A 26,629-nucleotide genomic window follows, 5' to 3' on the forward strand; every position below is an offset into this window, starting at 1 on the left:
GAAGCAGGTGCTGGTTCTTTAAATAGCATTGTTAAACCCTGTGGCTGTTGACTTATCGTGTATTTATCACATACTAATGGATGCTTACCAGGTTCTTAAAATGGTTCAATTTTCTTCTCCTGGGCAGGCCTTTCTTTGCCTAAAAGACTTAATGTGAATTTTTGTTTTCATATTCATTATTGTATTTCTGTGTCCTTGTTGAAAGTATATGGGCCTCTCTGTAATGGTGAGATTTTCAAGTTGAATTGCATGTATACTTAAGGATTATTGTTTCTCTTCATATGTAGAACTTGTATTTTAAATTTGAAGAGAACTTAGAAATCGTCTTGTCAAGTTTTCCCAAATGTTTGTCTGGAGGATGGGTAGTAGTAGGATAAGCATCAGGATTAGTTTGGAAAAAAAAAAAAAAAAAAAAACAAACCAACCCCACCATTTTATGTTTCTGTTTTTTTAATTCTTGATATTACTTTTATTTTGAATTTCAAATAAAGTTAAAGGAGCATGTGACCTTATTGTGATTATCAAAGGAGGAATGGGTTAAAGTTGAGATACACTAATCAAATCTAGCTTCCCTAACCTATAGATGAAAAATCTTAAAGCCTTTAGCTAGATGGCTTTGCCAAGGTCATAGGTAACTAGAGGCAAAACAAGGACTGGAATCTTGGTCTCCTGACTGCCAGTCTTATGATTTTGAACTTTGACTTACTAAAAGCAAGCTTTGAAAGCAAGATTTCCTTAAAAGAAATATTTACATGTGTATAAATACTTAATGTATGAAGAGTAAAATTAGAAATCTGAAAAAGATGGCTAGTATTTTTATGTCTTCACATTGAAGTCCTAGATATATTAGGAATTAAAATATTGGTATAAAATATGAGATAAGGAATTAATTTAACTTGTAATTTTATTATAATTTTAACCCAAATTTCCATCATTAGCCCACTTTTCAGAATATCCTGGTTATTCTTTGATGTTTAATTTTTCACATGGAAGTTTAGTATTAACTTCTTAATTTCTCTTCTCAAAAGGTCCTATTGGAAAAAAAATCCTATTGGTATTTTTATTGGGATAATATTAAATTTATAGATTAAATTAAGGGTTATGATGAATTTTAAACTAAATGTTTAAAATTTGTCTTTAGGTTACTCAGCAGTTAGAGAATATCTGTCTACGGATCATTGATCTTGTTTTACAGAAACATGTAATTGGTAAGTTCAAAGATAGAATAAAAGGTAAACTGAGACTATTTTTAAATTTGATGAAAAATGCATTTTAGCCCTTCAAATTCAACAAGATGGACAGTTTTGAGAAAGAGAAGCTTGCCTTCTGTTCAATTTTTAGATATACTTTCTAATATTAGATTTCTAGATTTTCATTTAGAGGTAAGCTTAACATACCTAATTAAGAATTTTTGTTGTTGGAGTTTTTAAAGAACAGAGATTTTAAATGTTTTTTAGAAAGAAAGAACTAAGATGAGGTTTAGGTGAGGTTACTTTAGGATTGAAACATGTGAGATGATAGGCATATATTCTATCAGAAGTGTGAATTAATTGTTATTCTGTTTATGTTATGGTACCTGAATTCTGAGTAGAGTCAGTAGTTAATGCTGGATGTTATAGATTGATTGGGATTTGTAGAAGAGGCAACTTTTCATAGTATCCAAGCATTTTGAAGATACCAGCCACAAGTCTTGTGGGTAGGAGAGAAATATAGCCTGTATAGTGTAAGAGATAGAAAGATGGAACAAAAGCAGGTTACCACATTAGAGCAGCCGTCTCCAAACTTTTATCATTCACACCATTAGTAAAAAATTGAGCATGTACTTCTAATGTATGTGACTTATACTTGAGTATATATTTATATGCAATATACATGTTACTGTGCTACATTTACATACATAAAGAGAAATGTAAAACATGAGATCAAATGTAAATGAATAGTTTATCTCTACTAAGTGTTCTAATACATTCTTCTCCCATTTTAGAGGATTATCCTCTACTTTGCCAAAGTAGTCCTTACTTTTGAAATCATCACTATAAAGCAGTTGTTCTCAAACTTTGATGTGGATAAGAATCACCGAGGATCTAGTTAAAATGAAGCTTCCTGGACCATAACTTCAGAGATTCTGATACACTCAGAAAGAATATATTCACTTATGTCCTTTCTGTGAAGAGATGTAACTGAAAATTCTCCATTAAAAATATTCTTTTAAGGACTTCAAACATGTGAAAACATTTGACTTACAATATTGTATTAGTTTCAGGTTTACAACATAGTAATTGGATATTTTTATAGAATATGCTATATACAAAGTTATAAAATACTGACTATATCCCCTGTGCTGTGCATTACATGCTTGTAACTATTTCAGGTCAAGGGGATTAAGAGGTACAAATCACTAGGTCTAAAATAAATAAGTCACAAGTATGTAATATCCATTGAAATTTAAAGCAAGTAGTCTTGAGGAAAAAACTGTGAAGTAAAGCAAAGTGAAGTGGTTTATACCAACTTTCTGTAATCTGCCTATACCACATTTGTAATTTGGGCAATTACAACATCAGGATGTTAAGCAAAGAAAAGGGGCCTATTTCTTGAGTGTAGTGGGCAGAGGAGAAAAGTTTCAATTGTCTGTCTCCTCTAATCTCATCTCTAGTACCAAGGTGATCTCTCTCGTGTTTTTAGCTGTGATGCATGAATTGTTAATGGCCCTTTTTTTGAACCAATATTTAGTTATGTAAGATTTTAGGTTAAACCAGAAAAACCTAATTCTGGAAGATATTGTGGGCTGTTAATGTAGGACCCCACCATAGCAGTCTCACCATGTTTATGTCCATGGTCCAGTCTTTTTCCACTGTCCCACTTTTGCCTCCTTCTTTTGCCTGTTTTTATTGCTAATTTACTCTTGAACTTCATGTATTATTAAAAGCTAGGCTTAGCCATGGGAGAAGGCAATGGCACCCAACTCCAGTACTCTTGCCTGGAAAATCCCATGGATGGAGGAGGCTGGTGGGCTACAGTCCATGGGGTCGCCAAGAGTCGGACACGACTGAGCGACTTCATTTTCACTTTTCACTTTCATGCATTGGAGAAGGAAATGGCAACCCACTCTAGTGTTTTTGCCTGGAGAATCCTAGGGATGGTGGAGCCTGGTGGGCTGCCGTCTATGGGGTCGCACAGAGTCGGACACTACTGAAATGACTTAGCAGCGGCGGCAGCAGCAGCAGCAGGCTTAGCCATTACTGATTTAACTGCTCTATCTTATGCAGTAAATCAAAGTTAGTACAACCATCCTACCCCAATAGTCCGTTATCTTAGCTGATACTAAATGAAAAAAACTTATGGTTAATTTAAACATAAATGGAATTGGTAGAAGGATATTGGTAGCTCACCAAAGCAGTGGGAAGGCTGGAGTTGGCCAGAGTCAGCCAGGATTCTGCGATAAAAATGGTCTGCTTAGAAGGCCTGTGCTGCCTTGCTCGACACTGAGTCCTACACTGCTGCCCACCATAGTCCAAACTCCCAACACAGACCATGATCCTCCTAATTATTCCCCACCTCCCACAAAAAAACCTGGAAAAGCTTTGTGCCTTTTAGTTTCTCCCTCAGATTCATAGTCCTGGTCTTGAGCATCTTGAGTGGCCTGGTAAAGTACACAGGTTGTAGCCATCAAGAGCATGAAAGGAAATACTGGGCCTCTTTTCTTTCTTTTAGGCTTCATGTTAGGAAGAGGCATTTGCTTTCCTGAACAGAACTTTCAGAAATTTTTTATTCAGGCCATTGGTTGTATTTCCAGTGATTGTCTATCCTAAATTATTTCCCAATATCTATGATTTCTATCTTATTTTGCTTTTGGTAAGGCAAATATCTGTATTGCTAGCTTTTAAATATATTAAAATTTGAATAATGTTACAGAAAAAAATTTTATTCAAGCTTCCACGGTGAATATTGGTTCCCTTGAATAAGAAGAAGGAAAAAAAAAACCCCAAAACTTTGAAGTTAGACTTTTTTGTTCAGTGACATGGTAGGAAATTTTTGAAATTTTTGTGTTGAGGTTTGTGTTTTCTGATTATTATATTTAGATATAATTTCCTTCTGAATGAGGGTAAGAATAATAAGTATATGTACAAATGCAAGAATATTCCCTTTGGACTCTTTTAATAGTAAGTATAATTATCTTGAAGTAAGTTGAAAAGCATTGTACTAATTTTACAAGCTTTGTAAATTGGCAAAATATATTCTGTATATATTTTGTAAAAAATACATGCAGCAGATGGATATTTTCACCTAGATGAATTAAGTTCTCTGAAGAACATTAATTGTTTGTAAATTTAAAATCCTGTGCATGAGACACATACAATAATTGTTCATTCTTGTATCCATTTCTAATAAGGGTTTATGTATAAACTTTATTTTCTATATTACAAAACACAAAAAATATAACTTTTCAATATTACAAGTAAGTTTAGTCAAAACAAATCTTTGCCATATCTTATTGAGTAGGGGGCAGATCTTAGTGAAAAATGGAAGATGGCAAATATTAATAGAGATAGCAAGAGATGGGAGCTGAGAAACACATGCTCAAATGTATGTTAGATATAAGATATGTGTGAGTATATAGCCTAAATCCTCTTCTGTGTGGTCTTTGTGTTTAATTTTTGCTATTTCCTAGGATTCTAACTAGAGATTTTCTTCTTTCTAGAATTCTATGAAGAAATTCTTTCACTGGCTTACAGTTTAACTTGCCATGGTATTTCTCCTCAAATGTGGCAGCTTCTAGGTATATTATATGAGGTTTTTCAACAGGATTGTTTTGAATATTTTACAGGTATGACTGACCATGTAACATGTTTGTTGTTCTGTGTCTAGATAGGTATTATATCCTTTGACACTTGACATAAAGACTTATGATTCCAGTACTAATCAGAAAATAATTGTTCTTCCTTTCCTGTTGAGTAGTGCTGTTGTAGGGCTTTTAGCCCTAGGAATAGAGGTCATAGTAGGAAGGCTATATTTCCTACTGAATCTTAAATTACTTTGCAGTCAGAGTATATATCCATATATTAATTAATATTTTCTGAATGTCAACTATATTCTAAGCAATGTTCTAGGCTCAGCAGTACATCAGGGAACAAAATACACAGCCCTTGCCCTTTTGACACCTCCATTCTAATATGGGGTGGAAGAGGCTAGGAAACAGACAAATAAGCAAATAGAGTGTGTCAGATGGTAATGAGTGCTATGGGGAAAAAGAAGAAAATTCATAACAATCACTAAATGATGAGAATTTTAATCTTTCTGATCCACATTTCCCTCATCAATAAATAGGGCAGGTGTACCATTTTAGTTTCTAGCGTTTTGTGGTTGCAAGGGAAGATAGTAATGTGTGGGTGCTATAGAAATGTGCTTTCAGTGGTAATAATTTGTTTCTACTTCTGTCACTCAGATCTCATTGAGCATTTGAATTTTTTTCCAGACATGATGCCTCTTCTGCATAATTATGTGACAATAGATACAAATACTTTACTGTCAAATCCAAAGCATTTAGAAATACTTTTTACAATGTGTAGAAAGGTAAGCATGTCCTAATCATTTGTCGTAGTGATTCTTACTAATGTTTACTGACTAGTGTTGTATTTCACTTCAGGTACTCTCTCAATTTATTCCTTATATATTTAGTTGTATATTGCTCTAATGAACATATATTTGTCATTTTGTGTTTTCAAATGGAGTTTGGAAGTATATTCTGAAAATTTCATATTGTGTGTTATACTGAATGTTTGCTACTTCTATAGTTGTGTACTTCACAATGCTTAGGTAAATAATTTTCCATGTATTTTTTCTTTCAAAAATATGGACTTACTACTTGATTAAAGAAGAGTGCTAGGAAAATATCACAGTTTGTCAATTCGTGATTTTTCTTTTAATTGAATGTATATATTGGAAAACACTAAGTATAGGTAATTTGAACATAAGCAAGACAAAAAAAATTGGAATAGTTGGAAAGACAGCATCATTTAACTCAATACAGGATAGTTTGTAAGCCACATAATGACTACTGTTGCATTTATGCACAAGCATGATTGCCTACTATGTTATCTTTGTCACAAATACCCCCTCTTGGTTATATCTAGAAGTGATTCGTGACTAATGCTTTCCTCCTCTTTTAGGTGAATATGTGTATATTCATAAATATAAAACTGTATTACATAGAGATGGCAGATTTTAGAAAGCTCAAACAGCCAGAAACCTAAGTTTGGCTTTGGATTTGGGAGTAAGATAGCCAGTGTACAGCCTGTTTTCCTTCCTAGAAGAGATGTGTGCCAGGCTCTGTTAAGAGTGCTGAACTCATAATCAGTTTATCTAATTTAGGTCTCAGTTCAGTTTTAAAGAGCCTGGGAGATTTGGGGAGGTCACTAAGTTTCATCACATATAAACTGCAGGAGTAGAATCACGATTTTTGAAGACTCATATAGCTCTTTGGGAACCCAGCTTGTTAGGTCGTAATCACCTGGCTGTCCTCAGGTTTTTCCTGTTACAGAGATAGCTGCTAGTGAGGAAAAGGGGCAGAGAAAGCAGCAAGCAGACAATTAACTCGCAGCTGCTCTGTATTGTAGCAGATAGAGTAACAGTGATGTTCACAATGATGTCCTTCTTAGCAAGTAAATTTATTTCCTATTATCTTATTAGCACACTCTTACTGTGTATCAGGTATTTCCTGAGCATTTGTATACATTAATTTATTTAATCTTTTCAGCATTATATCACCTTTTTGTCAAAGAGGAGAGAGAGATTTTGCCTTGTGCTTGAGGTTTAGAAAAGTGACCTAGGTCGTATAAGCAAAGAGGAACTAAAGAGCCTCTTAATAAAGATAAAAGAGAAGAGTAAAAAATGCTGGCTTAAAACTCAGCATACGAGAAACTAAGATCATGGCATCTGGTCCCATCACTTCCTGACAAGTAGATGAGGGAAAAATGAAAACAGTGGCAGTTTTTATTTTCTTGGGCTCCAAAATTGCTGGTGACAGTGACTGAAGCCATGAAATTAAAAGATGCTTGCTCCTTGGAAGAAAAGCTATGACAAACCTAGACAGTGTATTTAAAAGCAGAGACATCATTTTGCTGACAGATGTCTGTCTAGTCAAAGCTATGGTTTTTCCAGTAGTCATGTATGGATGTGAGAGTTGGGCCATAAAGAAGGCTGAATGCTGAAGAATTGATGTTTTTGAATTGTGATGCTGGAAAAGACTCTTGAGAGTCCCTTGGACAGCAAGGAGATCAAACCAGTCCATCCTAAAGGAAATTAACCCTGAATATTCATTGGAAGCATTGATGCTGAAGCTGGCCACCTGATGTGAACAGCCGACTCATTGAAAAAGACCCTGATGCTGGGAAAAATTGAGGGCAGGAGAAGAAGGGGACAACAGATGATGAGATGGTTGGATGGCATCACAGACTCAGTTGACATGAATTTGGGCAACTCTGGAAGACAGTGAAGGATGGGGAAGCCTGGCGTGTTGTAGTCCATGGGATCACAAAGAGTTGGGCATGACTGGGCGACTAAACAACAAATCTAGTTCCAGAGCCCATTTTTAAACTATTGCACTATATTTTGCTTCTCTTCCTTTTGTGGAAGGAAGAGAAACAGAACCTCAAACCAGCAAACAAAGAAACCAAGTAAATGTAATTTGGGATAAAGGGACTGATTTTTTTTTTTTCTGTACCATATAGTCCTATGACATAAATATATTATTATATTCCTTTTTACAGAAGGGAACAGTAGGGCACAGAGGTGAAATAGCTTTTCTAAAAATACAGCTCATAAATGGCAGAGCTAGGATTTAGACCTAGGCATTCTGGTCCCAGAGCCCATTCATACTTAGAATCTAGATCTAGAAACACTGCCCTAGAGGTGGGATTCTGTTTATGTAAATAGTGTTGATTCTTGGTTTTGCTAGCTATCTGTTTACAGTTCAGCTCCCTGACCCATCTATTTTCTAGCTTCACAGTTTTATAGCTGTCTCTTTTTCCTTTTATATGTCTTTGTGGATGTATGCCTCTAAAATATCTTTATCTTCATTTTAATGGCCTTTGGGAAGGGATAAAATTGAATGGGGATGTTCATATCTGTCATCTTTATCGAAAGATTCTAAATTCAGCTTTCTTAAATCATATTTGTCTAGGAAATTATCCAATTCATCTGAGTTTAAAAAAATATAAAGATATAGTATTCTTCATAGTATTTTCATTTTTAATCTTTCCTTTATAGCTATTTGTACCTTTCATTCCTAACATTTTTTAAAATTTTGCTTTGCTTTTTAAAATAATTTTGAAAATAATACATTTGATAGAAGTTGTCAAATTATTAAAGTCTTTAAAAAATGAATCTAGTTTTGATTTCTCTTTGATACCTCTTTTTGTCTATTATTCCTAATTTCTGTCTTACCTTTATTTTTTAAGTCTGTTCTTTTTTTATGTGTTATTTGAACACATTAATTTTTTCATATTTCCTAATTTCTAATATAAGTATGCCTGTTCTCTATAAATCTCTCTTCTGTGAACCTTATTATAAGGCTGTCATATTCTTTGTATGAACATGTGCTTTCTATAATTGTTCATTCAGTGAAAAGACAGAATTGTCATTAGGGGAGCAGTCTGGTAAGCTTTGTTATATTCATCTTCTGTAATACTGTTTAGTCCTAAATGGTTTAATATCTTTGGAAAGTACTTCAAGTTATAAAGTCCATGTGAGAAAACTCAATGGTATGTAATATTATATTTATGGTTTCTTTATGAAAAACTGGGTGGATATAGACAGGAATTCAAAAAGAACAGAAAAATACGAAAATACAGGGTTTGTTTCGTTGTTTAAGAAGGTTTTTTTCTTTATTTTATTGTATCATTTTATTGTTTTTAGTGCCTTACTTAAAGGGAAGCTTTATTTGTCTAGACAGGTAACAGCCTACTTTTTAATCCAGAGTTAAATAAAGTGAATTATTACTCATATAAGGAATTAGAGTAGATAAAAAAGATAGATGGACTTTATTTTGAACTTCCTTTTTTTGGGTTGGCAAGGTAAACTCATGATGCAAACACCATGATTCTAATGGCTGCTTTTTACGTGATATTTACCGTATGTAAACTTGATTAAAGTTTTACAGTGCCTGAGTGAAATTTTAATTACTGCAGGTACTGTGTGGGGATGCAGGAGAAGATGCAGAATGTCATGCAGCCAAACTTCTTGAAGTCATCATTCTTCAGTGCAAAGGAAGGGGAATTGACCAGGTGATATATGTGTAGAGAACATCCTACTTGATGTTTAAAATTTACAATGCCTGCTTGACATTTTGTTTATATTATGATGAAAAATTATAAAGATAACCTATAGTTTGTATTTACTGGTACAAATCTTATAACAAAAATATCCATGCAATTTGGAGATTGTTCCTTGCATTCTAGATACACAGAAAAATATGTAATAACTTAAGAGACTAACAAGTAAATCATGAAGGAGATAAATGTACAAATAAATCCTGCTCAGTTTGATTCCCAGAGATTTGCTTTTTTCCTTTGTTTTTGTGTATGCTATTGAAATATTCCCAGATATCTTTTTCAATCAGAAATGAAGGTGCAAAAAGAAAAAATGTTTTTCTCTATTGATATAAAATATTATATATTTTAACAAGATTAATTCAGTTTTTGATACAACTGTGGTATGATATTCAGTTACTGAGAAAAGTGTTCAAGGATAAGTGTAGAGTTTTTTTTTCAATTCTGTAATATTTACTCCATGTATTTTTGTATAACAGCTTTATTGAGATATAATTTGTATACCATCCAGTCAGTCCTTTAGAGTTTATGCGTCACTGGTTTTTAATATAGTCACCAAATTGTGCAACTATTATCACAGTCAGTTTTCAGAATATTTAATCACTACCCCTGAGAAAACTCTGTGCCCTTTAGTAGTTATTTCTCATTTCACCTAAATGACCCTCAACCCTAGGCAACCATTATTATACTGTCTTTCTCTACAGATTTGCCTATTTTAGACATTTTATATAAATGAAATCATATGAGGTTCTTTGTGAATGACTTTTGTTACTTAGCACATAATATTTTAAAAGATACCTTCATGTTATAGCAGATATCAGTACTCTACTTCTTTTAATTGATAAATATTTCATTATATGATTATATCACATTTATTTTAGCTATTTGTCGATTGATGGACATTTTTCTTATTTCCACATTTTGGCTATTGTGAACAATGTTGACATGAACATTTGTATGCTGATTTTTGTGTGGACATGTCTTCTTTGTGTGGACATGTCTTCTTTGTGTGGCCATGTCTTCATTTCTCTTGGTATATATATTTATATATGTATATATATAGGAGTAGTAATTCTGTGTTTAACCATTGCCAAACTTTTCCAAAGCAGCTGCACCATTTCCTGTTCCTACCAGTACTGAATGAGAGTTTTGATTTCTCCATATCCTAGCTAACACTTGGTTGGTCTTTTTGTTATAGCCATCCTAGTAGCAATATTTCATGGTTTTGGTTTGCATTTTCCCAGATGGCTTATGATAGTGAGCATCTTTTCATGTGGCTGTTTATATTTTTTAAAGAATGTTTATTCAGATTTTTTGGCCTATTTTTAATTGGTTTATTTATTTTTGAGTTGTAGGGCTTCTTTGTATATATTCTAAACTCAAGTTCCTTATCAGATATGTACTTCGTAAAAATTTCCTCTCAATTTTTATGTTAAACTTTCTCGATGATGTCCTTTGAAGCACAGGAAAGTTAATTTTGATGACGTCTAATTTATTTTTTCTTTTGTTGTTGTGGTTGTCATCATATTTAAGAAATCACTGCTAAATTCAAGTTTACAAAAAAATTCCATTTTCTTCTAAGAGATTTATGGTCTTAGCTCTAATATTTAAGTCTTTAATTCACTTTGAGTTAATTTTTTTAGATGGTATGAGGAAAAGGTACAAAGTCATCATTTTGCATGTAGATGTCAAGGTGTCTAGAAGCACTATTTCTTGAAAAACTATTCTTTCCCTGTTAAAGTGTGCTGGCACACTTGTCAGATATATTCACTATAAATGGGAGGATGTATTTGTGGACTTTCATTCAGTTTTGATGAATTTTTTTGTCCTTAATCTAGGATTGCACTATTACTGTAGCTTTGTAGTAAGTTAGGAAGTTTAAGTCCTCCAGTTTTCCTGTGTAAGATTCTTTTAGCTAATCTGGACCCTTGAATTTCCATATGAATTTTAGGACTGACTTTTCAGTTTAAGGAAAGAAGACAGCTGGAATTGTGATAAGCATTGTGCTAAATCTTTAGATTACTTTAGGAAGTATTGTCACATTGAGAATAATTCAGTCCCTGAACATAGGATGTCTTTCCTTTTATTTAGGGTGTCTTTAATTTTTTTCAAAAATGTTTTATAGTTTTCAAGTACATTTCTTTTGTTAAAATCTTCCTAAAATATTTTATCCTTTCTAATGCTGTTGTAAGTGGTATTGTTTTCTTAATTTTATTTTCAAGTTGTTTATTGCCTGTGTTTAGAAATACATTTTTTGGTATATTTTGTTTCTTGCAACCTTGCCAGAGTTGTTTATTAGTTTTAATAGAGTTTCAGGGAATTTCTTTGGATTTTCTGTATACAAGGTCATCTCATCTGCAGATAAGAGTTTTGCCTTTCCAACCTTGGTGCTTTTTATTTTACTTTTCTTGCCTAGTTGCCTTGGCTAGAACCTTCAGTGCAATGGTGAATAGGTATGGTGATACCTTGTCTTGTTCTTAATCTTAGGTAGGCAAGCATTCCTTTCACCATTAAGTCTAGTGTTAGCTGTGGGTTTTTCATAGCTGTCTTTTTATCAGATTGGGTACGTTCCTGTTTACTCCTGGTTCATAAAGTGTTTCAATCATGAAGGAGTGTCAGATGCTTTTTTGCCTCTCCTGAGATGATCATATGGTTTTTGTTCTTTTAATATGGTGTATTTGTTGATTTTCAGATGTTAAGTCAAGGTTGAATTCCTGGTGTAAATCCTACTTGATCATGGAATATGATCCTTTTTATATATTTCTAGGTTCAGTTAGATGGTATTTTTATAACTATTTTTGTGTCTATATTTATAGGAGATATTGATCTGTAATTTTTTTCTTGTGGTGTCTTTGTCTGGATTTGGAATCATATACTGGCCTCGTGGAATGAGTTGGGAAGGGCTCCCTCCTCTTCTATTTTTTGGAAGAATTTATGAAGGTTGGTGTTTTTTAAATGTTAGACTAGCAGTGAAGCCATCTTTGCCAGAGGTTATTTTGTGGGTAGTTTTAAAATTACCAGTTCAATCTCTTAATTGTTATAGGTCTACTTGTATTTCTATTTCTTTTTGAGTTAATATGGGAGTTTGCATCTTTTTTAGAAGTTGTCCATTTCATCTAATTAGTTGGCATGCAGTTCATAATATTTTGTTATCTTTTTGTAGGTCAGTGATAATGACCCTGTTTGTTATTGATTTTAGTAATTATTATCTTCTCTTTCTTTTCCCCCTTTTGTTATTTCAAGTAAAATTTTGTCAATTTTGTTAATTTTTTCAATGAACCAGTTTATGATTTTTCTCTCTTTTTCTGTTTGCTGTTTCATTAGTTTTTGCTTTAATTCTAATAATTTTTTCTTTTCTACTTTCTTTGAGTTTAGTTTGCTCTTCTTTTCCCAGAGTCTTGAGGTGGAAATTTAGGTTATTAGATTGAAATCTTTTTTGCTTTTTGTTATAGAGATTGATAGCTATAAATTTCCCTCTAACTGCTGCTTTAACTACATTAATAAGTTTTGGTATATGTTCATATTCATTCATGTCAAAATATGTTCTTATTTCCACCTTAGATAATGCTGATATAGAGATGTGTCTTGAGGTAGAAAGAAGGGATGTCAAAACTTAAGTCCAATGCCTTTATCTTCTTAGTTAGAATTGTTAAGAAATGAAGAAAGTTGAAATTTCAGTTTGGAGAAGTCTAGTTAAGTCTAGTAGAGAAAAATTGAGTAAAGGAATTGATTTTGGTTGCATAGACTCATTTGAAGTTAGCAAATAAGAATTTCAGGTGTAATACTGTGGATTTCTATTTCTAAAACTGGATTGTCAGAAGGATTGAAAAGTTGGTGTCCAAGCATTTCTATGTCAGAAAGTTGAGTTAGCTCACTGTCTAATGTTAGTGAGGTTACCACTACTGTGCTGAAGGATTATAACACCTAGGAATGAAATTCCTCAGTATTTCCTATAAATTGATAGTATCTAGATATCTTGGTAAGATTTATTTGTGATTTCTTTTGCAAGAATACTTAATAGGTGGTGTTGCGTGTCCCTACCAGGAGGCACAGATGTCTGGTTGTCTCTCATCTTATGGTCTTAGTGCTGATGGTGATGGTATTTTAATTCTGTCATTCTTTCTTCATTTATGAGTAGTAAGATTTCTATGAAGAGAAGTGTTTTCTCATGAATTTATTAGGTTCCTCTGAGGAACAGTTTGAGTATTTCCCTTTATTTGTCATGACTGAGGCAATAAGTTTGTTTCCTAGCATCTTCCAAAGATGACCAGTGAGATGTTTTGGGAGTTTTTTTTTTTTTTTTTTGGTTTTTAGTATTATATGAATTTACAGATTCAAATTTATTTGATGTGTTTCATTTAAATCTGTAAAGTCAAATAATACTAAAATAATACTTCAGAATGTTTCAGATACACAGAGTTCTTTCAGCCTTGGCTAGTGGGAGCCTCTTGAATTTGCCATATGAGTGCTTTTGACCTGACTCTAGTAGTGTTTGGGAATTTTCTGCTATCTGGTGTGACTAGATGCTTCAGGTTCATCTTGTACATTTCCTGCCCTACCCTGGGAAATGGTATATTCCAGGACTATAGGCAAAAGGGAGAGCCTCTGCTATTGAGTTGGTCATTATTTCCACAAAAGAGAACCAGAAAATACATATTATATTAAGAGTATTGCATTAGAGGACATGGATATTTCCTGTTCAAATTCAAGACTACATTATTTTTATTTAACCAAATTGATCCTAATCAACATCCCCTGAACCCAGAATCCTTGTTCTCATCATAATTACTTATTTACTTTATACCACTAATATGTATTAATATATAGAGTCTCATAAAGGATTAATCTCTGAAATATACAAGCAGTTCATGCAGCTCAATATCAGAAAAACAAACAACCCAATCAAAAAATGGGAAGAAGAGCTAAATGGACATTCTCCAAAGAAGATATACAGATGGCAAATAGACACATGAAAAAATGCTCAACATTGCTTATTTTTAGAGAAATGCAAATTAAAACTGCAATGAGATATCACCTCACACCAGTCGGAATGGCCATCATCAAAGAATCTACAAACTGAATGCTGGAGACAATGTGGAGAAAAGGGAACCCTTTTGCACAGTTGGTAGAAATGTAAATTGATACAGCCACGATGGAGAGTATGGAAACTTCTTAAAAAACTGTGACTAAAACTGCCATATGACCAGCATCTCACTACTAGACATACCCTGTGAAACCCACAATTCTAAAAGATGTATGTACCACAGTGTTCAAAGCAGCACTATTTACAATAGCCAGGACATCAAAGCAACCTAGATGTCCATCAACAGATGAATGGATAAAGAAGTTGTGGTACATATATATGATGGACTATTTCTCAGCCGTAAAAAGGAACAAATTTGAGGGAGTTCTAGTGTGGTAGATGAACCTAGAGCCTGTTATACAGAATGAAGTAAGTCAGGAAAAGAAAAACAAATATTGAATATTAATGGATATATATAGAATATAGAAAGATGTACTGATGAGTCTTTGCAGACAGACAGACATAGAGAACAGACTTGTGGACACAGTGGGGGAAGTACAGGGTGGGATGAATTGAGAGGTAGTACGGAAACATATAAATTACCATATGTAAAATAGATAGCAAATGGGAAGTTGCCCTGTAACACAGGGAGATCAACCGGGTACTCTGTGACAATCTAGAGGGACTGGATAGACGGGAGATGGGAGGGAGGTTCGGAAGGGAGGGAACAGTGTATACCTGTGGCTGATTCATATTGATGTATGGCAGAAACCAACACAACGTCATAAGGTGATTGTCCTCCACTTAAAAATAATAATAAAAAGTACATACACAGTGTCAGTAGTTATACCAGCATTGTCACAAACATGTGATTACATTGCCTTAAACGTGTGTTTAAGATTTTTTAGTAGCTCTTTTTGTCTCAAAGGTATATTCATATGCTAGGAATATTTATAGCCAAACATGTCAAGTCACAAATTTTAAAGTAATTTTAAATAATCCCTGTTTGATTATTCATTTTAACTCCCAGGGATTGCTTAACTTTTTTTATGAATAAATAAAACATAATGCATAGTCTCAAGTCTGGTTTACAAGAAACAAGGTATATTCAGAAAAATCTAGCTTCCATCCCTGTCCACTCTACCATTACTCTCTTTCCCTATTTCCATCTCCCCCAACCCCAGTTTTTAGTTCATACTTTCATTAAAAAAAAGTAAGCAAATAGTTACATTCATTATCTCCTCACCTTCTTAAGTAGTACTGTTGTTGTTGTTCTCTCGCTAAGTTGTGTCCAACTCTTTGTGACCCCATGGACTGCAGCATGCCAGTCTTCCTTGTTCTTCAGTATCTCCTGGGGTTTGCTTAAACTCATGTCTATTGAGTTGGTGATGCCATCCAATGGTCTCATCCTCTGTCTCCCCCTTCTCCTCCTGCCCTCAATCTTTCCCAGCATCGAAGTCTTTTCCAGTGAGTCTGCTCATTGCATCAAGTGGCTAAAGTATTGGAGCTTCAACTTGAGTATCAGTCCTTCCAGTGAATATTCAGGACTGATTTCCTTTAGGATTGACTAGTTTGATCTCCTTGTTGTCCAAGGGACTCTCAAGAGTCTTCTCCAGCTCCACAGTTTGAAAGCATCAGTTCTTCAGCACTCAGCCTTCTTTATGGACCAACTCTCACATCTGTACATGACTACTAGAAAAATATAACTTTGACTATGTGGGCCTTTGTTGGCAAAGTGATATCTCTAGTTTTTGATACACTGTCTAGGTTTGTCATGGGCTTCCCTGGTGGCGCAGATGGTAAAGCGTCTGCTTGCAATGTGGGAGACCCAGGTTTGATCCCTGGGTTGGGAAGGTCCCCTGGAGAAGGAAATGGCAATCCACTCCAGCACTCTTGCCTGGAAAACCCCATGGATGGAGGAGCCTGATAGGCTTTTTCCCCAAGAAGGAAGTGTCTTAATTTCATGGCTTCAGTCACTGTCCGCAGTGATTTTATAACCCAAGAAAATAAAATCTGTCACTGTTTCTACTTTTTCCCCATCTGTTTGCCAGGAAGTGATGAGACTACATGCCATGATCTTAGTTTTTTGAATGTTGGGTTTAAAGTCAGCTCTTTTTACTCACCTCTTTCACCCTGATCAAGAGGCTCTTTAGTTCCTCTTCACTTTCTGCCATTAGAGTGGTATCATCTGCATAGCTGAGGTTGTTGATATTTATCCTAGCAATCTTGATTCTAGCTTGTGAGTCACTCAGCTCAGCATTTTGCTTGATGTAACCCAGACAGCATATTAGAAAGCAGAGATATCACTTTGCCAACAAAGGTCCATATAGTCAAAGCTATGGTTTTTCCAGTAGTCATGTACGGATGTGAGAGTTGGCCCATAAAGAAGACTGAGTGAGTGCTAAAGAATTGATGCTTTTGATTTGTGGTGCTGGAGAAGACTCTTGAGGGTCCGTTGGATAGCACAATCAAATCAGTCAGTCTTAAAAGAAATCAACCCTGAATATTCAACTGGAAGGACTGATGCTTAAGCTGAAGCTCCAATACTTTTGCCACCTGATGCAAAGAGCTGACTCATTGGAAAAGACCCTGATGCTGGGAAACATTGAGAGCAGGAATAAAAGGGGGTGACAGAAGGAGATGGTTGGATTGCATCATTAACTCAATGGACATGAGTTTGGTCAAACTCTGGGTGATAGTGAAGGACAGGGAAGCCTGGGGTGTTGCAGTCCATGCAATTGCAAAGAGTCAGACACACCTTAGTGGCTGAACAACAGCAAACCATGTTGTATGTTATATCCCTGTGACTTTTTTTAGGAATTTTTTTTCCTCAAGAGAAATTCTGATCACATCATGCTTATTCTAAGTTTCTTTTTTTTTTTTTTTGCACTTGATTCTTGAGCAATGCCAGAATTAGAGGTGCTCACCCTCTGTGCAGTTAGAAATCTGTGTATAACTTCTAGTTGGCCCTCTGTATACATGGTTTCTCCCTATCTGAATTTAATTAACCATGGAAGGTATAGAACTGTAGTATTAATTGTTGAAAAAAATCTGCATTTAAATGGATCCATATAGTTCAAACCCATTTTGTTCAAGGGTCAAGTATATTTCCAATTTGATTTAGTAAAGAAAAACTCCATCCTAGTCATTTTAACTTAAAACATGTAAGTGACTGAGTCTCTGTTTGGATTATTGCAGTTTTTTGATTGTGTTCTCTTGTAGGACAACCTTCATCTAAGTGTAATCTTCAGTTAAAAGGAAAGGAGACATTTTGGTACTGCTCTAGGACCCTTTTTGGCCGTTTAATCTCTCTGAGTTTAATAATTCTGAAAATGATTTAAACTAGCAAGTTCTACTGTCTTTAAGAGTATCTTATTTAATGATTACACTTTACCAGCATTCAACTTTCTGTAAAAGTTACTTGATTTCTGTTTTTCCTTTTTCTTCTAGTGCATTCCACTCTTCGTTCAACTTGTTTTGGAGCGATTAACCCGAGGGGTCAAAACTAGTGAGCTTCGTACTATGTGTCTTCAGGTTGCAATTGCTGCCTTGTACTACAACCCTGATTTGCTGCTACATACTTTAGAACGAATTCAGTTGCCTCACAACCCTGGACCTGTAACTGTACAATTTATAAATCAGTGGATGAATGATACAGATTGTTTTCTTGGGTCTGTGTCTTTTTCATTTTACACTGCATTTCTGTTCTTGGAAAGTTGACTTGTAATATGCATGTATAATAGCATATTGAAAGATAGTTTTTATATCTAAGCATTTTTTAATGTACTGTTAATATAATATTACATTTTTAGAGAATTAAGAATGTGTTTCAGGAGTATAATCTAGTGGAAAAGAACACAGACTCTGAAAGTTAGGTTTATTACCCTTCCTCACTTGTTTTTGACTTATGTGTATTGTTATATGTCTTGGCAACAAGAATTAAGTGTCTACTTGGGTTCCTTGACTTTAAGTGTCTGTAGGTAACAACATTCTAAATGGAGTCATGTTTCTAAGGAAAGTACTAGTCTGGTAAAAATATGAAAACCTCAAGGAAGCCTGTTCTCAAATGTGAAATCAGAGGATTGTAAGCTATAGTCTTGGTCCTATCCTGGTAAGAGAGTTCGGCTTTGTGTGAAATACTCTCCAACTTTCCAACACAGGAAAAGGGAGATCCTAAGTCATGGTTATATACCCACCTCAGGTGACCCGACACATGTAAGTGACCTTGTCGTGTTAGAATTTGAGAGACTGCTGATTAATTTAGAAATAACTAGTGTTCTTTTTACATCTTGCAAGATATCATTTAGAAAAATTTACTGAGGGGGAAGTAATTCCAGTAGGAGTGGTTAGAATATTACCAAGTAGTGGGGAGATGGTGGAGGCCTGAATTAGGATGGTGGAAAAAGAATAGGGAAACATACTTAAAAGCTGCTATGTGTATTCTTATTTTTCTACATATAGGAGACTACAATTTGTCCCAGATTTAGATTTCTTACTAATACTTTGAAAGGAAGAGCGTACTTTAGGAAGAAATTGTACTTAGTTATATCTGACAGAGGTTTACAGAGTAGAGATTTAGTCATTCACAGTTATATAGTTGTTGTTGCTTAGTTGCTTAGTAATGTCCAACTCTTTTGCAACCCCATGGACTGTAGCGTGCCAGGCTCCTCTGTCCCTGGGATTTCCCAGACAAGAATATTGAAGTGGGTTGCCATTTCCTTCTTCAGGGGATCTTCCTGACCCAGGGATTGAACCCACTTCTCCTTCATTGGCAGGCAGATTCTGTACCACTGAGCCACCAAGGAAGCCCAGTTATACAGTTAGTAGCATCTATAAGCAATTTTCCAAAAATAGAAGCTGTCTCAGCGATTATATAGATTGGGCATGTGTGGATTGTGCTCCCTTGGATTCTTCAGAGTACCACTCAATAATCATCTTTTGTACTGTAATCGATTTGTCCCTTGGTATACACTACTAGGTAGAGGCTACATTAATGAGAAAGTCATCAGGTCAAGCACAGTACCTATTATAGTATATTACTTTGGCATTAGCAACTTGAATCAAGCAATGGAAATAATGAAGAATAATGGAAGCTATATTTGTTGTTAGGTTTGTTGTGTATTGAGGAGCGCATGGTATATATTGGGGCTTTCTTGGTGGCTCAGATAGTAAAGAATCTGCCTGCAATATGGGAGACCCGCATTTGATCCCTGGGTCAGGAAGATCCCCTGGAAAAGGGAATGGCTACCCACTCCAGTATTCTTGCCTGGAGAATCCCGTGAACAGAGTAGCCTAGTGGGCTACAGTCCATGGGGTCTCAAAGAGTTGGACATGTTTGAGTGACTAACACTTTTTACTTTTTTTGTTGTATATTTTATTTTGAATTATTGCCAGTAAATTTTTTTGTTCATGCCTGTGTGAATGTTACACTAATACAGTAACCTTTTCATTCTTAATATTTTTAGTTTTAAACAATTTAGAAGCATTCATGTAAAAATCTTTGTAATGTATATTGTGTATTTGCTAAATTGCTTCAGTTATGTCTGACTCTGTGCGACCCCATGAACTGTAGCCTGCTAGGCTCCTCTGTTGATTGAATTCTCCAGGCAAGAATACTGGAAGGGGTTTCCATCCCCTCCTCCAGGTAATCTTCTGAACCCAGGGACTGAACCCGGGTATCTTATGTCTCCTGCATTGGTAGGTGAGTTCTTTACCACTAGCTCCACCATTGGTCAAACTTTTTTTCCTTCAGAATTAAGTTTTCCTTATCTTGTTTTATTAGCACAGGACATTTAATAGATTTACTTGCAGCTATTAAGTTCAGCAGGGCTTTCCAGGTGGTGCAGTGGTAAAGAATCCACCTGCCCGTGCAGGAGGCACAGGAGACCTGGGTTCCATCTGAGGGTTGGGAAGATCCTCTGAAGCAGGAAATGGCTACCCACTCCAGTATTCTTGGCTGGAACGTTCCATGGACAGAGGAGCCTGGCAGGCTACAGTCCATGGGATCTGAAAGAAAAGGGCATGGCTGAGTAACTGAGCATGCCCACATTAAGTTCAGCTTACTAGACGTTGAGATTTTTAGACTAGCTTTTGGCACCTAGGGGGTTAGTATACAGTATAGTGTACCTTGTAGACCAGTGCAATGAATCAAAGTCTAAGGGACTTCAATTTTTTCACTGGATAGGAATTTTATGCTGTTATATACAGGTATTCTTACTTAATAAAACTTGTTTTGTCAAGGCCCAGTTGCAGCATTTGTATTAATCATAAATTGATATTACAGCAAGATTCATCATATCAATTGCAGGCTCCCATAGGTCTTTGGTGATGATAATTGGTTTGCAAAACTTGATTTACATAGGAATTCATATAGTACAAAATAGTTTTACCTCTGTGTAGCTCCAGTGAATGAACCTTAGAGCACAACTTGGATGTTCCTTTTTGTAATTTCTTCAGAAATTTTTCTTATTTCTCATGTGCACACTTTTTTCCCTTTTATGATTTGTAGGCATCATGATCGGAAGATGTGTATAATAGGACTGAGTATCCTTTTGGAATTGCAAAATCGACCTCCTGCAGTAGATGCTGTGGTGGGACAGATTGTGCCCTCCATTCTTTTCCTTTTCCTTGGATTAAAGCAGGTCTGTGCTACCAGACAACTGGTAAACCGGGAAGATCACTCAAAAGCAGATAAAGCCAATATAGAAGAAAATGGTAAAGTGTTCTAATTGCAGTGAATGCTAGAACTGCTTTTTTTGAGTATGTGTTTTCTTTGAGTTTTAGTCTATTTAGAAACATTAAATAGATTTACATTTCTTGGCCTGCTACATGTGTAACAAATATTTTGAGTTTGATTGACTGAATTATAGTAGTCCCTTCTTACCACAATTTTGGTTTTATGATTTCAGTTGTCTAAAAATGTTAAATGGAAAATTCTAGAAATAAATAGTTCATAACTTTATTTCCCATTGAAGTATAGCTGATCTACAATATTATATTATTGGTTATACATTTAGGTCTTTAGTTTCAGATCTATAGCATATATAATAATTCACTGTTTTTATAGATTATACTATTTAAAGTTATTATATTAACATATTCCCTGTGTTGTTCAATATATCCTTGTAGCTTATTTTTTTAAAACTTAATAGTTTGTACCTCTTAATCTCCTACTCTTGGCCCTCCACTTCCCCCTTCCTAATGGTAACTACTAGTTATTTCTCTGTATCTGTGAGTCTGTTTTATATCATTTGTTTCTTTCATTTTTATATTCCACATTTAAATGTAACATATAGACTTACTTATAGACTCTGTTTGACTTACTTCATTAAGCATAATATCCTTTAGGTCTATCCCATTTTGTTCCAAATGGCAAGATGTCATTCTTTGTTTATAGCTGAGTACTAATCCACTGTATATCTCACCACATCTTCATCATCCATTCATTTGTTGATGGACATTTGCACTGCTTCCTTATATTGGCTATTGTAAATAATGCTGCTGTGAACATTGGGGGGTGTGTGTATCTTTTTGAGTTATTTTTTAATATATGTGTATATACCCAGGAGTGAAATTGCTGGATCATATTTTTAGTTTTTTGAGAAACTTTTCATACAGTTTTCCATAATGGTTGTACCAGTTTACATTCCCACCAACAGTGTGCAGGGGTTCCCTTTTTTTTATATCCTTGCCAACGTTTGTTATTTCTTGATAGCCATTCTTACTGAGAGGGGTGAGATGATATCTCATTGTGATTTTGAGTTGCATTTCTCTAGTGATTAGCCATGTTGAATACCTTTTATGCCTATTCAGGTCTTCTGCTCATTTTTTAATTGCGTCAGTCGGCTTTTTGACATTGAGTTGTATGAGCTGTTTATATATTTTGAGTATTAACCCCTATCATATTATATCATTTCTTGTACTTATTGGTTGTCTTTTCATTTTATCAATGATTTTCTTTGATGCCCCAAAACTTTTAAGTTTAATCAGGTTCCATTTGTTTTTGTGTTTGTGTCCTTTGCTTTAGGAGACAGAACCCCCCAAATATTTCTGCAATTTATATCAAAGAGTGTTCTGTTTTTCTGCTAGTAGTCTTATGGTTTCTGGTTATACATTTAGGTCTTTAATGCATTTTCAGTTTATTTTTATCTATGATGTAAGAAAATGTTCTAATTTCATTCTTTTACATGTAGCTGTCCAGTTTTCCCAATATGCTTATTATTGAAGAAACTGATCTTTTCTTGTGTATTCTTGCTTCTTTTGTGGTAGGTGAATCAACTCCAAATGTAGAAGTCTATTTCTGGGCTTTTAATTCTTTCCCATTGATCTTTGTGTCTGTTTTTGTGCCATTACCATACTGTTTTGATTACTGTAGCTTTATAGGATAGTCTTAAAGCACTTGATACCTCCAACCCTGTTCTTTTTCATCAAGGTTGCTTTGACAGTTCAGGGTTTTTTTGTGGTTCCATATAAATTTTAGGACGATTTGTTCTAATTCTGTGGAGGGTGTCATGGGTATTTTGATAGGCATTAAATCTATAGATTGCTTTGGTAGTATGGATAGTTTAACAATATTAACTCTTCCAATCCATAAACACAGAATATCTTTCCATTTTTTGGTATTTTCTTCCATTCCGTCTTCAGTGTTTTATAATTTGTAGAATATAGGTCTTTTCACTTCCCTCAGTTAAGTTTATTCATAAGTATTTAATTTTCTTCAATACGATTTTAAATAGATTTGTTTTCTTGATTTCTCTTTCTGCAACTTTACTGAATTCATTTATTAGTTCTAAAAGCTTTTTGGTGGAGACTTTATGGTTTTCTATATATATTATTATGGCATATGAAAATAGTGACAGTTTTACTTCCCTTCCAATTTGGATTCCTTTATTTCTTATTTCGTTTCCTTGTCTGATTGCCATGGCTCACCTCCCAATAGTATGTTAAATAGAAGTGGCAAGAGTGGGCATCCTTACCTTGTTCCTGAATTTAGAGGAAAATCTTTCAGCTTTCACTGTAGCATATGATGTTAGCTGTGGGTTGGCCATAAGCAGCCTTTATTATGTTGAGATATGTTCTCTCTATACCTACTTTGATGAGAAATTTTGTCATGAATGGATGTTGAATTTTGTCAAGTGCTTTTTGGTAGGTACTATGATCATCATGTGATTTACTCTTTTTTTATGTGGTGTATCACATTGATTGGTGGATATTGAGTCATCTTTGCATTCCTGGAATAAATCCCACTGGATTGTTGTATATGATCCTTTTTATAAGTTGTTGAATTTGGTTTGCTAATAATTCTGTTGAGGATTTTTGCATTGATATTCATCAGAAATATTAGCCTATAATTCTCTTTCTCTTTTTTTTGGTAGTGTCTTTGCTTTTGGTGGCCCTGTGGAATGAGTTTGGGAGTGTTCTCCCCGTGGAATGAGTTTGGGAGTGTTCTCCCCTCTTCGGCTTTTTGGAATAGTTTGAGGACAGGTATTAGCTTTTCTTTCTACATTTGGAGGAGTTTTCATGTTAAGCCATCCAGTCATGGACTTCTGTTTGCTGAGAGTTTTTTGATTATGAATTCAATTTACTAGAGTGATCTCTTTATTCAGATTGTCTATTTCTTCCTTATTCAATTTTGGAAGGTTGTATATCTCTAGAAATGTTTCCATTCCTTCTTGGTTGTTCAGTTTGTTGGCTTATAACTATTTGTAGCATTCACTTATGATTTTATTGGTATCTCTGTGGTAAAAGTTGCAATTTCTTTTATTTCTTGTTTTATTTATTTGAGTCCTCTTTTTTTTCACCCCACTACAGGCTTATACATTTTGCTTATTTTTCAAAAAACAGTTCTTGATTTTTTCTACTATATATTTTTGGTCTATTTTATTTATTTCCCCACTAAACTTTATTATTTCTTTCTTCTGACTTTGGGCCTTGTTTGTTCTTTTTTTTATTCTTTTAGATGGTAGGTTAGGCTGTTTATTTGATATTTTTCTTGTTTCTTGAGGTAAACCTAAATTTTGCAGTGTTTGTAAATTTGGAAAGTTGTGTTTTTGTTTTCATTTGTCTCAGGTATTTTCTGATTTCTTTTATGATTTTTTCATTCATCCAGTGGTGTTTTAGCAGCATGTTGTTTAGTCTTCATGTGTTTATGTTTTTCATTTTTCTACCTGTGATTGATTTCTAGTTTCATAGTGTGGTCTGAAAAAATGCTTAATATAATTTCTATCCCTTTACATTTGGTGAGACTTATTTTGTGGCCTAGCATGTGTTCTGTCCTGGAGAACGTTCCACATGCACTTGGAAAAAATTTGTATTCTGCCATTTTGGGATGTAATGTCCTGTAGATATATGTTCAGTTCAACTGGTCTAATGTTCACTTAGACACATTAGAAAAACCACCAAACTACGTTTCCGTCTGTGTGTGTCTTTAACCCTGAAATTAGTTTCTTCAAGCAATCAGAATTCTTTTTTTCCAGTATGTTGCACTCTTTCTAATTTCTTACTTTGGTCTCTCTTGGCTTATAATTATTAAGACTTGAGGGAAGATTTTTTGGTAATATCCCAGACTTTCTTATTGAATTTCCTACTTAAGTGTATGACGATTAACCAACAAAGGTATCTCTTGCTGTCTTGTTATTATCCTTTATATATAGTTTTTTTTTTTTTCCGTGTTTGTGGTAAAAACTATGGTTTCTTGCCTTATCCCTAAAATTATTTTGCAGCTTAATCCAAGTGCTTCAGTATGGTATGTTTTATAGAACTAGATTTAGATTAATAATGCCTGGTTTAAGTTTACTCCAGGTTTTTCCTCTTAGATTGATTTTTGCCCTGCATTTACTATCTTCTAGTTATTTACAGTATTGGTCTGTCTGGAACAGACTGGCCCTGAAAATAGAAACTCAATCTATAGAGATACACAGTTCAGCTGTCTACTTTTTAACCCATGTGTAGCTGGTTATTTTTCTTAATATTTCTAAACTTTTCTATTTCTGTTAGCGGAAATGACCTCTTCATTTGAATATTTCTAAGCAATTGGTAATTATTAATATCTTAGTTAATTGTTAAGAGACTCACATTCTCAATGGGAGGTCATTGTTATTTAAAACACATGCACTGAGTACACAATCATTTTATGTCTTTTTTTTTACAAAAAAGGTTAATTTGGGAATCTGTGGCTAAATAGTATTTTTATGTTAATGCATATGAAGCAGCCATTGTTAAACAATAATAACAGTTCATCTAGATCACAGATTTAGAGATAGTTAGAAATTGTTTTAAATGAGGAAGATAAAGTCATTTTCAATTTAGCAAGCTATAGTAAAGGTAAGGTTTATTTTATTTTACATAAAATTATTTGATAGTTTTTCTATTTCTAGAATGTCACTTTATAATTTTTGTTTTCATTTGGATTTATCTTTTGTCCTTATGTGATTTGATTACTTTTGAATGAATAATGGATTCACAGAAGAGATTTCAAGTGATGAAGAGGAGACTAATGTAACTGCTCAAGCAATGCAGTCAAATAATGGAAGAGGTGAAGATGAGGAGGAAGATGACGATGACTGGGATGAAGAAGTGTTGGAAGAAACTGCTCTTGAGGGATTCAGTACTCCGCTGGACCTTGACAATAGTGTGGATGAATATCAATTTTTTACACAAGCTTTGCTGAGTATGTTGTTACTCCCTGAATCGTCAGCTATGTTTTTCATTTCCATCTTTTAGATGTTGTTTTGGGGTCTACCCCAAATTAGTTTAGAATTCCCTGTAAAAATTGTATTTATTTTTAATTATAGAAATCCCCAAACATACATAAAATGAGAGCAGATAGCATACTGTCAGGGTAAGATTGCAGGATATCCTCATAAAAGTAATTTAAGGCAGAGTAGCTGTATATATTGTTCATCCTCTAGGTATAAACAAAGATTTTTACAGAATGAAGTATCTCACATATTTTGCTTAAAAATTGTGGCCATAAACTTATCAGCAATTCACAATCCCCTTGGGAAGGAATGGAGTCCATAAGAGAGTAAACTTTTAACTATATAAGCAATATACCAGTTTTGTACAGGAAAGGACACTAGAAATACGGTTAAAGTACTCATAAAAGATTGGAAGAAAATACTGTCTTGTAAGATCCACAGATTACAGAAACCTTCTATAAATGAATAAGACCAGTAACCTAGTATAAGAATGAGATATATAAATAGAAAACTTATAGAATTAAAAATAAGTAATAAACCAATGAGAATATTTGGAAAATTATTATAAACAAGTTATAATG

At 34.3% G+C, this 26,629-nt stretch overlaps 1 protein-coding gene across 1 annotated transcript in view; it reads left to right on the forward strand.

The window, feature by feature from the left end:
* The window catches only part of IPO8 (importin 8), a 68,657-nt gene that overhangs the window by 37,200 nt on the left and 4,828 nt on the right, over positions 1 to 26,629 (forward strand). The window contains exons 17-23 of the mRNA XM_005680701.3: positions 1,142 to 1,208; positions 4,700 to 4,825; positions 5,474 to 5,571; positions 9,186 to 9,281; positions 17,800 to 18,020; positions 20,858 to 21,063; positions 25,814 to 26,017. Coding sequence (XP_005680758.1) covers positions 1,142 to 1,208; positions 4,700 to 4,825; positions 5,474 to 5,571; positions 9,186 to 9,281; positions 17,800 to 18,020; positions 20,858 to 21,063; positions 25,814 to 26,017 — 1,018 coding nt within the window. The remainder of the gene's footprint in view (positions 1 to 1,141; positions 1,209 to 4,699; positions 4,826 to 5,473; positions 5,572 to 9,185; positions 9,282 to 17,799; positions 18,021 to 20,857; positions 21,064 to 25,813; positions 26,018 to 26,629) is intronic.

The sequence above is a fragment of the Capra hircus genome, chromosome 5 (assembly GCF_001704415.2).
Source record: "Capra hircus breed San Clemente chromosome 5, ASM170441v1, whole genome shotgun sequence".
NCBI classification, from domain to species: Eukaryota; Metazoa; Chordata; class Mammalia; order Artiodactyla; family Bovidae; genus Capra; species Capra hircus.